The sequence below is a fragment of the Vulpes lagopus genome, chromosome 6 (assembly GCF_018345385.1).
Source record: "Vulpes lagopus strain Blue_001 chromosome 6, ASM1834538v1, whole genome shotgun sequence".
Taxonomy (NCBI): domain Eukaryota; kingdom Metazoa; phylum Chordata; class Mammalia; order Carnivora; family Canidae; genus Vulpes; species Vulpes lagopus.
In genome coordinates this window covers 1,661,585-1,676,004 of record NC_054829.1, presented here as the reverse complement: position 1 = coordinate 1,676,004, position 14,420 = coordinate 1,661,585, and the positions used below count along the sequence as shown (strand labels likewise).

At 44.8% G+C, this 14,420-nt stretch overlaps 1 protein-coding gene across 1 annotated transcript in view; it reads left to right on the top strand.

Annotated features, from left to right (window-relative positions):
* Nucleotides 1–14,420, top strand: part of TDRD9 (tudor domain containing 9) — a 109,078-nt gene that overhangs the window by 82,891 nt on the left and 11,767 nt on the right. The window contains exons 27-34 of the mRNA XM_041759113.1: nucleotides 28–240; nucleotides 518–607; nucleotides 1,649–1,909; nucleotides 2,999–3,154; nucleotides 3,885–3,955; nucleotides 5,379–5,488; nucleotides 6,015–6,111; nucleotides 12,753–12,891. Coding sequence (XP_041615047.1) covers nucleotides 28–240; nucleotides 518–607; nucleotides 1,649–1,909; nucleotides 2,999–3,154; nucleotides 3,885–3,955; nucleotides 5,379–5,488; nucleotides 6,015–6,111; nucleotides 12,753–12,891 — 1,137 coding nt within the window. The remainder of the gene's footprint in view (nucleotides 1–27; nucleotides 241–517; nucleotides 608–1,648; nucleotides 1,910–2,998; nucleotides 3,155–3,884; nucleotides 3,956–5,378; nucleotides 5,489–6,014; nucleotides 6,112–12,752; nucleotides 12,892–14,420) is intronic.

Sequence of the window (14,420 nt, the reverse complement as noted above, 5' to 3'; positions counted from 1 at the left end):
TAGTCTTTGCTCTTTTTCCTTTTTCAGGTTGTTGAGGTGGGACACTTTTGGGGATATAGGATTGATGAAAAAAACTCTGAGATTCTGAAAAAGCTTACTGCTGAAATAAACCAACTGAAATTAGTACCCTTGCCTGTCCACCCACATCCAGACTTGGTCTGTCTGGCTCCTTTTGCTGATTTTGATAAAGAAAGCTACTTTAGAGCTCAAATCCTTTATGTTTCTGGAAATTCTGCTGAGGTATGTTTTTCTATAACTAATCACTAAAAAGGAAATGAGACAAACTTGTAGCAGTTTATAGAAAGCCTATTCTAATTTTAAGTGGAAATTAAATGTAAAATCATTTCAGTTCAAAAAGTAGCCTTGTAAAAAGTTATGTACCTCAGTGATTGTGGATTTAAGTTCCAGTCATAAGACTACTGGACTCTGGAGCTAGAGTAGATCCTTGTGTGGTCACTGGCCAGGTGGCGCTCAGTGTCTGACCCTGTATGAAAGTGTGTTCTTGCCCATTCTCTAGGTGTTCTTCGTGGACTATGGCAATAGATCTCATGTCGACCTGGATCTTTTAATGGAGATTCCTTATCAACTTCTTGAACTCCCATTTCAGGTAAGGTAGAGAAGCTCCTATGGTGTGAATCTAGAGGTCACATGGTCTACCCTCAGCCCACAGAGAGTGGGAAGGGACTTGCTTGGTCACACAGGCCAAATTTATCTGCTTTTTTCCAATAGATTTGTCAGTATTATTTGTGGAGTTAAAATATACGGAAGGTTTCACACTTAGCAAAAAAGTTAGCTGTTTAACTCAATTAATTTTGAAAACTATTTCTGATGTTTTTGGTTTTGTTGCAAACAGCTAGAACTTTGGTGAGCTAGATGTACCTGTGTGTATCCAGAGGCATTCCAGACTTCTCTTTGGGTTGAAAGGCAACATCAGATTTCTTTACCTATGAAATCCTCACTTTGTTTGTGAACCGCCCCCCCCCAAGTTTTTTTTTTTTTTACTGTATATAATCATTTACTTATTTCTGTTGAAGTATAGTTGACACAAAATATGATCATTTCAGATGTACAGCATAGTGATTCCACAACTATATACCTTATGGTCTGCTCACACAGGCATAGCTGCTAGTGGTCACCATACAATACAAATACAATACCACTGACTACATTTCTCATGCTGTCCTCTCTACGCCTGTGACTTGTTTGCTCCCGTAACTGGAAGCCTATATTTTTGGTGCCTCTTAACCCATTTTGCACCCCCCCCCCCCAGCAGCCACCACTTTGTAGTTCATATTTATGGGTCTGTCTGCTTTTTGTTTGTTCTTTTGTTTTTTAGATTCCACAAATAAGGGAAATAATAGGTATTTGTCTTTCTCAGACTTATTTCACTTAGCATAATATTCTCTAGTTTCATCCATGTTGTTGCAAATGGCAAGATCACATCCTTCCTGATGGCTGAGTAATATTCCACTGTGTATATACACCATGTCTTCCTTATACGTTCATCTGTTAATAGACCAGAATTGTTTTTAATAGGCTTTTTATGAGCACATTGGTGAAAATCCATGTTCTGGGCCACGTTTCAGCAGTATTTGGAGTGTTCTACTCATTTATAAAGCTGGTTCAGCCATCTTTTTCTGTCCTGTAGGCGTTGGAATTTAAGATTTGCAAAATGCGCCCCTCTGCAAAGTCTCTCGTGTGTGGTGAGCACTGGAGCGGTGGGGCCAGCCAGCGGTTCGCCTCCCTGGTGAGTGGCTGTGCTCTCCTCGTCAGGGTCTTCTCTGTGGTGCACAGTGTCCTGCATGTGGATGTGTACCGGTATGCAGGGGTCCAGGACACTGTCAACGTGAGAGACATCCTCATCAAGGAAGGCTACGCGGAGCTCGCCGAGGAGCCCTATGAGTCCAAAGTATGCACCTTCATCTGTCCTTGTTGGAGCGCATGTGGCCATGTGTGCATGGGGGGGGGGGTGTTTGATGTGGGGAGGCAGCAGAGAAGCGGGGTGCTGTTTTCCTCTCACTGAGGGATGAATATAGCTAGGTGTAGTGTCTGGTACCATTTTAAATGTCTTCTAGGTTTCTTTGACACTAAATTATGGTGACTGGCTGTTACTTTTGTTAGTTTCCTTCTATTAGGTTATTTTTTTCTTCCTGGAATAAAAATTAGATGTAGAAATGTTCTCTGGGGAGTTGTTTTTTTCTGTATTGGATTCAAGGATTTAGCTCCCTAATGAAAGCAATTAATAAAATACTTGTTTCAAGTATTTCAGATATTTCAAAATGACTTTCAACTATTTCTTTCAAAATCAATTGTGAAGCTGTTTTTCTTTGAAAGTTTCAGAGATGCCACATTTGAGTCAGATGTTGAAGGCCATTTATTTTCCGTCTGTAATTTCTGCTGACATTGAAGGGGGCTGGGATTCGGGAAAGGGGAAACCAGCAACAGAATGGCAGTGACAGAGTCTGCTGGACTTTGTATTTCCATGTGTGAGAAACCCTTTTTGGAATTCTGGTAGTGTTTCTGGTGTGGAGTAGAAGTTTTGTGTGTAGAAGTTCTTTTTAAGAACTGTTTCTCACCCTTGTCAGTTTTCTGACTGAAAGGTAGTAAAGGCTGATGAACCTTAAATGAGTCCTGTCTTCCTTTGTTTGAATTTTAAGGTGTACGTGCTTGATAGAATTTTCCCTGACCTTAGTGACCTACTAATCATACCCCTAAAATACTTTGGTTAGCTTGGAATTAAGTGCTTTTTTTTTTTTATTTTTTTAAGGTTTTATTTATTTATTCATGAGACACACACACACACAGAGGCAGAGACACAGGCAGAGGGAGAAGCAGGCTCCCTGCAGGGAGCCCGATGTGGGACTCGATCCCGGGACTGTGGAATCATGCCCTGAGCCAAAGGCAGACACTCAACCGCTGAGCCACCCAGGGATCCCAAATTAAGTGCTTTTAATACAGTTTTTCCTTTCAGCAAATGAACTTTCCTTATTCTGCTTAGCAAAGCCACGAAGCTCTCAAGGGTCTCTTCTCCAAGTCCATACAAAACATGGCAGACATGACTGTGTCATCTCCCGTGAAGGATGATGAAAAGTACCTGATCCGGGTTTTGTTAGAGAGCTTCTCTTCTAATAAACTAGGTCCCCCCAACTGCAAGGTAACTTATAGGAGTTGTTTTAAAATACAGTTTAAAACTTAAAATCATTGTACACTTATATGCTGAGTCATAGCCAGTAGTCATGATGGGTTTTTCTTTCCTGGTTTTCAACATTGGTACTTTTTTTTTCCACAGTGGTGCCTGTATTAGTAAGGGCAGAACTTGGGGTCTAGTGTAGGGAAATGCTCGGACTAGTTCTTTATCTAACCCAGTCTTTTTAAGGCAACTGATGCTTATTTATACCCAGTTGAAGCCATGTGTGTGCTATAGAGAACCAGGCCCACCCCAGAGGTGCCCCAACCCTGGTGGGCGCTGGAGTTGGTGCACCTGCCTGTTTCCGAGAAGGGGCTGCCACATGCCCTACCCCTGGTCAGGGCTCCCATCTTGCTACCCCAGCCCATGGCCGCATGCTCTCAGCCTCCCTACTCCGTTAGTTTAGTCTGATGCAGTTGAAAGAGTAATATTTTTTACTGAAGTGTTGGGTAGTATTTCCTTTTTTTGGCCAAAGTATATCTGTGGAGGAGGAATGTTAGTGAAGCCATTGAAAGAATCACTGCGTCCCAGAGAAAGCACCATAAGGCATTTCCCCCCCACTGCATCTTAAAGATATTATAACTAAGGTGAAGCTGTTTTCTGTTTCAAAACTTGAGCTGACTTTTGGATTTTTAAAAAATGCATATTAAGTGACAACTTGCCTATTGCTAGCATTTTGCATATTTTGTATCTACAGGCGATACTTCATGGGCCTTTTAACCCTTATGAACTGAAGTGTCATAGTTTGACCAGAATATCCAAGTTCAGGTATGATTAACTTAGGTTCGTCATGGATTTCTTTGTACACTGCTGCTTTTTTTACAGAGCTTATCAGAAACTAATCTTTCTTTAAACTGTTGGGCTGTTCTCTTTTCCAGTTCCTTTTCATTCCTCCCTTAGCTCCAGATCTGAAGTCTTCTTTCTCTCTTACATGGAAGCCATTCTGCATGAGACAGTCTTCAACGTCTTCCAAAAAGGGCTTTGTGTTTTCTGTTTTTATTATAATTGTTATTCATTCAGCAACCCTGTGAATGCTTGTTGTGTTCTGGGAACAGTGTATGGTTGGAGGGAAAAGAGTGAACAAAATCATTGTGATCCCAAAAATTGTGTGTCCGGTGGGGATGGTATGCAAGGACAAAAAAAAATCCCGAAGAAGGGTTGATGAGGCTTTTGCACATTATGAAAGGGGCTGAAGAACATGTTGAAAGCATCTTGAAGGGATCCCATGAGCAGCCTTAGAGGTTTCCAGAGAGACCAAGATGTGAGGGATGCAGAGGAGTTGGCTAAGGTCAGTGAGTGGGGAGGTGAAGGCTAGCTGGAGGGCATTCCTCAGTGTGAGCGCTCAGCTTCAGTTTGACTTTGTGCTTCCAAATAAGCGGAGTGAGGTTGGAGAGTGGGTGGGAAGCAGAGGGGCTTCAGAGCTGTGGCAGATGGGGTGAGCTTCATAAGCAAGATCCAGACTTCATCTGAACACAATTGGAAAGCCTTATGTTCATTTGAAACAATCCTTGGGCTACAATGCAAACCGTCTAGAATAGGCACCTCTTAGAACCTGTCAGAAACAGAGCTCAGGCCCCACCTGAACCTTTTGTGAGAGCCTGCATTTTCATAAGATTTGCAGGTGGTCTGTAGGCACTTTAAGGCATGCAGAACCCAGTGTGAAGAATGCATTGGGTTTGGGAGTAGAAGGATACTTGGGTAGGAGCATACTTCTGAGGCTGGTTATTGCTATAATCCTGGGTGGGGACATTGTGGACCACCGTGAGTCCATGGCAGGAGGTGTGGAAACAGACTGCTTTATGCGAGCTTTTGGGTGTGGAATCAACAGATTGGCATGTGATAAGGGTTGGTGATATGGGAAGGGGAAGGATGGAGGATGCCCTTCTGGGGTAGGTGGTGGCCTGAAGTTGGGGTTACAGGACACGAAGTCTGGGGCAGAGGTAGTGATTTGGGCATTGTCAGCGTGCAGGTGGTACTCGAGGCCTGGGGGTCGGAGAGACAGGAGGGTGGAGAGGTGATGGTCCCAGACGGAAAGAAGAGGCAAGGACAGCAGGATGTTAAGCAGCTTTCACCTGTGAGCACTGCACTTGCGTGTTTGACCTTGTCTTTGAGGTGGGTTAGTTGGGGGTTGGACACAGCACATTGCCTACTGGGTGGATCAGCTTCCATCTGCTGATGATGCCCCTTTCAGATGCGTTTGGATCGAGAAGGAAAGCATCAACTCTGTTATCATCAGCGATGCCCCTGAGGACCTTCACCAGAGGATGCTGGTTGCAGCTTCCCTTTCTGTCAATGCAACCGGTGAGCCAAGGGCTGTGTTCTCTTGTCTGCTCTATCCCCTCCCTCTCCTCCGTTACTAAGAATGTTTTAGCCTATAATTAGTGAGCAAGTATGTGCTCTTGCTATAATTTCAGGCTGTTTTCTGACTGCATTGGCTGATGCAAGTTTAAGAAATGGAGCATACCACGTTTCCTTTTGTATGGGGTGTGGGTGTTGATTTCTTGATGGATCATTCATTCCATCATGCTTATTTACCAAGTAGAACAAATCTAGCTTCTTGGCCCTGGGATAAACTCGATAGCATGATGAGAGGAAGAAGAGTAACGACACAAACATTGTCCCCCACAGGATGAAGGGTGCAGCATGCTGACCAGGCAGATGCTGCAGGGCTCTGTGGGGTGGGACTCCAGGGGGCACTTTGCTGTGGAAGCATGCCCGCAGGGATGGACTCCGTGGACAAGGGGATGAAGGTTGTGCGGGGGGGCACATGGGACGTTCTGTAGAGTGAAGTCTGTGCCTGACATCCCTTCTGTTGACTGTCCGACAGGGTCCACCATGCTGCTGAGAGAGACCTCTCTGATGCCGCATGTTCCTGGCCTCCCTGCTCTCCTCAGTGCACTGTTTGCACCAGTGATGGAGTTAAGGTGTGGGCATGTTTATCCTTTCTGTCCAGGCTTTGTGAACTGAGAACGTAGGTGGGAGGAGCGGGCACCTCTCCGCCTTCCTCTTTTGGGAGAGGAAATGCATGCAAGGGCACCTGGCCATGGCACGTCGGGCTGCTTGTTGATCATCCTGGTGCTCCAGTGTGATTGAGGTGGCTTTGCCATCACCGCCACCTACACTTGGACATCATGCAAGAAGGAGCTCAGGGAGCTTGCACAGATATAGATAGTATCTCGTGGGAGCCTGAGGAAAAGCGGGGCTGGAAAAAGAAAGTAAGGATAAATGTGCTGATGGCTGTTCTGTTAAGGGGCTGCCAAGGTTACTCTATCTTTCCTTGCTATGGGTGGTCTGCAGGACACCTTGTCAGTCATATGGTCATCCTTACAATGGGGACAGCTGCGTCATATGGTTTTTATTTGACAGCTCGTGCGTGCAGAGCATTATCACCAGGGAAGCACTGGTGGGCCTCTGCAGAGGGGCGGCAGCTGCAGAGAAACAAGGTCTGGTCTTGGGGAAGGCCTCATGCCCCAAGGAGATGCACAGCTGGCTGGGGTGCTGGCACCACCCCCCAACCCTGCTTGCTCAGCCCCTCAGCATGTGCCTCTGCAGAGCCCACTAGCACAGTCTCTGATAGTGGTGGTTTTCCAAGTAGGAAATGATTCTGTATGTACTACTTAGAAAAATCTGGAAAAAGCTGAATGGGAAGAAAGTATTGTGATCATTTTTAAACATTTAAAGTATTTTCAGAATTATTATGTACATTTTTTTAACAAACAAAACATTTTTTAGGTTTTTCTACTGTATCTTTTCCATAAATGCATTTTCATATTGTTATGATATCTTTGTAAATACTTGTTTTCATAATTGCATCATATACCACTGAGTGGACGTAAAATGGCTGTTATAAACACTGCCCTATTATATTTATATATGCATTTGTTTCTGACTCCCTCTTGTCCTGAAAGGATTTAATATGCCTTTAAATGTTGGAATTGGACTTTTCTCTCATTTTGCCAAAATGATGTAGGGAATAATCTTGAAGAATAGGGTAGCTTCTGAGTCCCCCCAGGGGAGACAGACCTTTAAGAACAATGCCTGACATGTGGTTATCTAATCAGGAAGAATGCCACTGTGTGGAAGTCAGGAGGCGACTCCGAACGTGCACATGGAAGTTCCTCACTGACTGCTCCTGACCCTCTCCTTGCTTCTCTCACTAGACCAAGCTCCTGCTTGGACTTTTCTGTTAAATACGATCTTTTTTGGAGAGTATGTGTGACAACGGCATATTATTTTTAAAATCGCCAAAGTAGAAAGTGATGATGTTATAGAGATGCTTAAGGAAACATGGAGGTAATTGGTATTTAAAATACCATCTTTCGGGGGCATCTAAGTGGCTCGATGGTTTGGGCGTTTGCGTTCGACTCAGGTCTTGGTCCTGGGATTGAGCCCAATTGTCGGCTTCTTGTTCAGCAGGGAGCCTGTTTCTTCATCTCCCTGCTCCCTGCTCATGCGCTCTCTCTCTCTCTCTCTCTCTCTCTCTCTCAAATACATTTTTTAATGATTTTATTTATTTATTCATGAGAGACACACAGAGAGAGGTAGATACAGAGAGAGAGATCGGCAGGCTCCCTGCAGGGAGCCTGATGTAGGACTTGATCCCAGGACCCCGCGATCATGCCCTGAGCCGAAGGCAGGCACTCAACTGCTGAGCCCTCCAGGTGTCCCTACATGGATACAATCTTTAGAAAAATAAAATACCATCTTTCTAGAAGAAAAATAAAATTACTAGAAGAAGATTGTAAACAATATGTAGTGGTTTGCACATAGCTGATACCTTGTATTCATTTTGTTGAGTTTAGTTTAAAGATGTCAGCATGGGCTAGTTTCTGTGACCATGTGGGTGATACTGGATGACCAGATGCATAGGCTCAGCTAGGTGGTCCCCAGGAGGGAAAGATGGAGCCTGCCTCTGAGTAAGCTTTTTTTTTAATTTGATGAGTCAGTAGGAACCATTTTTTGCAGAGCTTTGGAGGGAAAGGGGGTTTAATGTAGGCAAGCTTGTTCCTCTCACCTGAGGCCCAGGGCCTGGTGGCCCTTCAGGGCAGAGTGGCTGCTGTGGGTCTCTGAGTCTTGCTCCCTCCTGGGTGTGGCTCTGGGACAGTTGTAGCTGGCCAGCAGCTGTCCCAGCACAGAGTGCATGTCCTCTGGGTCAGCTCTATCACTGTCCTGTCAAAAATGGTGGGAAATTGAAGACCAGAGGGAAATTTTGCTACCTCCAGCACACTGGCAGGGAGTGGGGGGTGGTTATCTCTGCTAGCAAGCAGAGAGCCAGGAGAGGCCACTGTCCGGTCGCATCTGGTACCTGGGGACCACTGACCAGCCGCTGCTCTGCTCCCGGCCCCAGCCCCTCCTCTGTGCTTCCTGCCACCTCCCTTTGCTTTCAGCCAGCCCGGTGACTGGGCCTTGGTGGCTCTGCCCCCAAGAAGGGTGTGGGTTTCCTGTCCCCCTTGCCTGGAGCTGCCCTTTGGCACCCCTGTCCCAGGGGAGCTTCGCTTCTCCTGTTGTTCCTGCAGCCCCTTCCCCCCTGTGTGCTTCCCTGAATGTCTGTTCACGTCCACTGTGGTGTCCTCTGTACTGTTTTCCTGGCAAGGGTGAAATTACGCCATAGCAGTGAGCCTAGTGTTACAGGAAGGGCAGCGAAGATGGGCTAGGGCGTTCTCAGTGTGGTGCCATGGTGCCACTCTTATCTCCCTGCTGGGGTCTTGCCACCGGGTCTCATGGCTAGTGGAAGGGCACCACAAGTGGTCTCGGCCTGGTGTTATAGCACCTTCCTCAGGGCAGCGCTCCAGCCTTCTGAAACAACAACAGTATCCACTGGGCAAACTTAAAAACTAATGGGAGTGGGTTAAAAGGGAACTTTGTTACTGTTCGTTCTAGTTTCTATGGCTGCATGATAGTTACCCCCAGCAGCCCTCTTGGTACTGTGGAAGGGACTCAGGGCCCACCCTGGACAGCTTGTCACTGCTCCCTGGCATCTGGGTCTTCGGCAGGAGACCCCGACGGCTGAGGGGTGGAAATCACACCTCAGCCTCTCTGCTCGCATGTCTGGTGACTGATTCTGGCCTGGGGCGGGAGGCCTCAGTGTCTGTTCACGAGGACCTCCTCTGTGCTGTTTGTGTGGGCTCAGTGGGGCTTCTCACAGCGTGATGCCTGGTGCTAAAGGTCAGCATCCTGAGAGAGCTGGGTGGAAGCTGTGTCCCCTTCATGACCAGACACAGAAGTGCCACAGTCACACTCAAGCGCATGGTGCAGGACCACAGACCCCACTTCTCACTGGAAAGTGTCAGCTTTCTGTTGTAAGAACAGCACGTTGGATGGGAGCTATGGACCTCACTGTCTGTACAATATGCCACTTTCTGTACAGTGATGTATTGTCTGAATTGTTTATGGTGTGATCATGTACTGTTTTTATAATTAAAAGAATATTGATCTAAGTCATGTTTTTTTTTTAAAGATCTTATTTATTTATTCATGAGAGACACACAGAGAGAGAGGCACAGACACAGGCAGAGGGAGAAGCAGGCTCCACACAGGGAGCCCGACATGGGACTTGATCCCGGGTCTCCAGGATCACGCCCTGGGCTGAAGGCAGCACTAAACCTCTGAGCCACGGGGGCTGCCCTAAGTCATGTTTTTAAAAAGCTTTAAAAAACTTGAGAATAAAGCAAAGGTGTCTTTAAGTATTGGGAGTGTGAGGTGATTGGAATGTGTGGTGAGAGGAGGCACTCTGAGGTCTAGTGGGAAGGCTGTGGTGGCAGGTGGACCTAGGCTTTCTCTCTGGCTTGCCACATGCTTCCAGGCCTGGGGCAGGGTCTCCAGACTCTGAGGTTTCCCTCGTGGTAAAAAAAGGGCTGTTGTGAGCTCATGGGTTTGTTGGGGGGGGGGTGGTCCCTGAGATGTAGAGTGCTCTCAGCATGGCATATGGGGCCTGGGCAGCACTCTGTAGATGGTAATGTCCATCCTACTCTTGTTCCTGGCAGCATCACTGGGAAGTGGAAGGAAGCAGAAGGTCCTTCCTGGGGAGTAGCCTCACCAGGATTTGGAAGTGTCAGTAGATTTTTTAACAAATGCAATTGTCCCTTAAACAACATAGCTTGCTGTTGAAGGGAAGCCTTTCTGATAACTGTGTTTTCTGTGTTATATGTATGCTATACCATGTTCTTGAAATCAAGTGACCTAGAGAAAAATATTTTTTCAACAGATCTCCAAAAAATTTTCCAGTGTATTCATTGAAAAGAATTCACATGTAACTGGAACTGCACACTTTAAACCCGTGTTGTCCAGGGTCAGCTGAACTTTGCAGGTTCATAAGAATGCACACTGCAGAATGTTTAACAGAACTTTTTATATGGAAGTGTCTTTTGAGGAAATACATTCCCTTCTTTGGCTCATGGAGGGAGTTCTAGAATATTAGCTTGCAGTACAGGTTGTTCTTTTGTTGTATTTATTTTGAACATAATTGTCTGGAGATGTTAGCTCTTGCAAGCATAACAGTTGTCAGCTTCTATAAACTTGAGTTCCTTTATGTAAGTTGTCTCAGAATGAATTATGTCTCCGGCAGGCCCTTGGCTGTATCTTCATGGAACACGCTTGCTTTTGTTCCCTGATTTTGGCAGTTCTCCATCTGAGTTTAAAATATGTATTATAATGGAAGTAAAAATATTTCTGTGGTCCTAATTACTAGTAGGTTCACATAAGTTTGTAAGATCCCCAGAAATGATTCAAAGCCAATGCTTTGGTTACCTTTATTGATTGAAGGTTTAGAGCCGATGAGCAGGGAGTTACTACCCTGGTATGGGTCAGTGCAAGGACAGCGGGACTGTCCTTGTTGATGAACATTTGTTAGTACATGTGAGGGACTTGTGTCAGTGTCACAGCCGTTAGTGAGGTGGAGGTGATGTGACACTTTATTAACCTGATGAAAAGCCATTATTAGTTTTACTGTTGGTGGCCTAGGGCTGCTACTGCTTTTCTGGAAATATTTTATATGAATTGAAATAATAATAAATTACATTCTATTAAAAATAATGTGGGGAATGAACTATTTAAAGAGACATTTTGATGACTGTTCTGTAAAGTAGATGCTCAGTACCTAATTTATAAGTCTCAATTCTGGCTCTCTCTTCTTTGACTTTACTTAAAGTGGGATTCTCTTTCATTTTCATTGAAGTAAAAGGAAGTCTGTGTGTTTGTGTGTGTATGTCTGTCTCTGGAACTAAGAAAAAAGCTCTGTTTTTGCCTAGATTATTTTCATCAAAACTTTATTGATCTGGATTGTGGGGAAAGGTCTGAGTTAAGAGTCAAAGAAAATGAGCCAAATGTTTTAAAAAGTATTAAGTGTTAACTGTTCATTCATTTTATAATCATTTGTTGAACCTGTCTGGGCCATGGTGCTGGTGGTATTCAAACTACCACCTAGGACAGGAGAACGAGCCTTTCGGGGCATGTCAAGAGAGGAAGAGTTCCCCCTAGAGGAGCCTGACAGGCCTGCAGGGCAGCCAGAGTTGCTGGAGCCTGGTGGGGGGAGGGGGGATGCAGGGAGAATGTGGTTTGAGATGACATGGGGAAGCAAAGCAGAGAATGCACACTCTGGCTCAGAGTAGACTCAGGTTTTGCTCAAAAATGCCACAGGAAACCACTGGAAGCCCTTAAGCAAGGGGGTAAGATGACTGGATTTGTTTTGAAAAGCTAATTAACACTCTCTGCTGCATGGGAACCAGACTTGAAGAAGCAGGAGTAGGTGTGGGGAAGAGGAGTCCAGGCAAGAAGTGGCAGTTGTTTGGGCCAGGCAGGTGGCAACCTAGATGAAGAGGATCATCAGATTTAGGGAAACTTTGAATATAGAAGGTACAGGACACATACTGGAGGGGCGTAGTGGGCAGTTTCTGGTCAAATGAGGATGTAAAGATTTGTATTGTGTATACAGCTGTTTCAGGATAGGAAGGTGGGACAGACATCTTGTAAGCTTTTACTTAAGTGCTAGACTTCTTTCACAAGCCATAAATATATGTGTATAACCTTTTCTGCAGAAACCTCACTAATAAGAATTTAACCCATGGGAGGAATTCAAAGGTAGGGAAAAAAACTGAATGTGCTAAAATATTCTTTATGTTATCTGCTGCAGTGAGAATAGAAACCTAAGTGAGGGATTAATAAACATACTTACTGTCCTTATAACTACGTATACTCTATGCTTTCCAGTATAAAAACTGGAAGAGCAAATGCAAAAATGAGATTAGTTGCTGTACTCGGGTTGGCAAAACTTCGGATTATTATATTGGCCAGTTCCTTTACCCATTTCTTTTTTTTTTTTTTAAGATTTTATTTATTCATGAGAGACACAGAGAGGGAGAGGGAGAGGCAGAGACACAGGCAGGGAGAAGCAGGCTCCATGCAGGGAGCCTGATGTGGTATTCGATCCTGGGTCTCCAGGATCATGCCGTGAGCCAAAAGCGTCGCTAAATCGCTGAGCCACCCGGGCTGCCCTGGCCAGTTCCTTTGACGTTAAAATAGTAGTTTAATAATTTTGAAATATTAACTCTTTAAAAAATTTTTCATTTAGGGTTGATCGGGATGGAAAATGCTATACAGGAGTCCTTTGTGGTTTGGGGTGGAATCCAACTACAGGGGCTCCTATACTGCCAGAGCATGACATCGAGCTAGCGTTTGACGTTCAGTTCAACGTGGAGGATATTGTAGAGGTAAGACTGGTGTGTCCATCACGCTGTAGTAGCTGTCCTCTCCTGGTTGGTCTACACACCCACTTGACAGTGAGCGTGGTGTCTGACGTAGTGCTTTAAATACAGACATACACCTCTGGTCCTGGAAATGCTCACTTTACCTTAACCTGCCTGTTTTATTCACCTTGTCTGTATGAAGTAGCTTCCTGTTAGTGGGATCACCATCAGGGATGGTGCTCTCTGAATTACTCCTGTGGGATCTCCTGACGCAGTAAGCTTTTCTGGGCAGTGAAAGTAAACGGTAGGGCAGAAGGACTGCTGTGAATCTCTGTCCAGGTCTCCTTCCAGGTTAAGACAAGCTACACATCTTGCTGGTTTTTGGTGGGAAGCAAGGAAGCCAAATCCTGGTCGGCCTCATTCTGTTTACAGACACAGAGGTACCTGCTGAGCAGATACTCTGGAGCCGTTAGGATGAAGCACTTAGAAAGTTAGGGAGCAATTCGACAAAGTAATTTCATGGTTTTTAAATCTAATAATGAAAAGTTGGGGCTTTTATTTTGTATGATTTTACTTTTATATGTTGTAGTTATTCAGCTATTCAGTTTCATTGCATTATACAAAGTGAGAAATAAAGCTGGTCCTTCACCACAGATGGCTTGAGCAGCACTGCTGTAGAGTACCTGTCTCCTTTTTCTTTTCAGAAGTTGCATATAAAGTAGACGAAGTTGGCATCACTTCGTCGAAGGGGGTGGGGAAAAGGAGGTAGTAAGGTGAGCGGTGCCAAGCTTGACTTGTCCCCAAGGCATTGTTGTTACCAGTTGTCAGCGTTTCGTCTTATTGATTTAACTGCTCTTTCATTTAGAGGTGCTTTTGGACCTAAAAATACTCCTTAGATCATATGCCTAATGGTAAAATGTAAAATGATAAAATTTTAAGAAGTATAGGAGAAAATCTGTATGACCTACGGTTTGGCAGTGAGTTTGTAAATGCAACATCAAAAGCACAATCTGTTAAAGAAAAAATTGAGAAGCTGGACTTAGTCAAAATTAAAAACTTTGATCTGCCAAAGACCCTGCTAAGAGGATGAAAGGACAGACTATGCACAGAAGAAAGTACTTGTGAATTATTTATGTGATAAAAGACCCATAATATGTAAGGTACTCTTAAGACCTGGTAATTTTAAAAAGTAACTAAATGAAACTATGGACAGCAGTAAACACAGATGCTCAACTGTTCCTGTTCATTAGGAAATGGACATTAAGACCATGATGACCGGGACCTCTGGGTGGCTCAGCAGTTGAGCATCTGGCTTTGGCTCAGGGCGTGATCCCAGGGCCTGGGATCGAGTCCCATATCGGGCTTCCTGCATGGAGCCTGCTTCTCCCTCTGCGTATGTCTCTGCCTCTCTCTCTCTCTCTCTGTCTCAAGAATAAATAAAATCTTAAAAAAAAAACAAAATACCAAAACCACAGTGATCTTCCTGTGTGTGCCTATTACGATGACTGACTCAAACCTGACAGTAAAGAATACTGGAGAGGACGTGGAGCAAC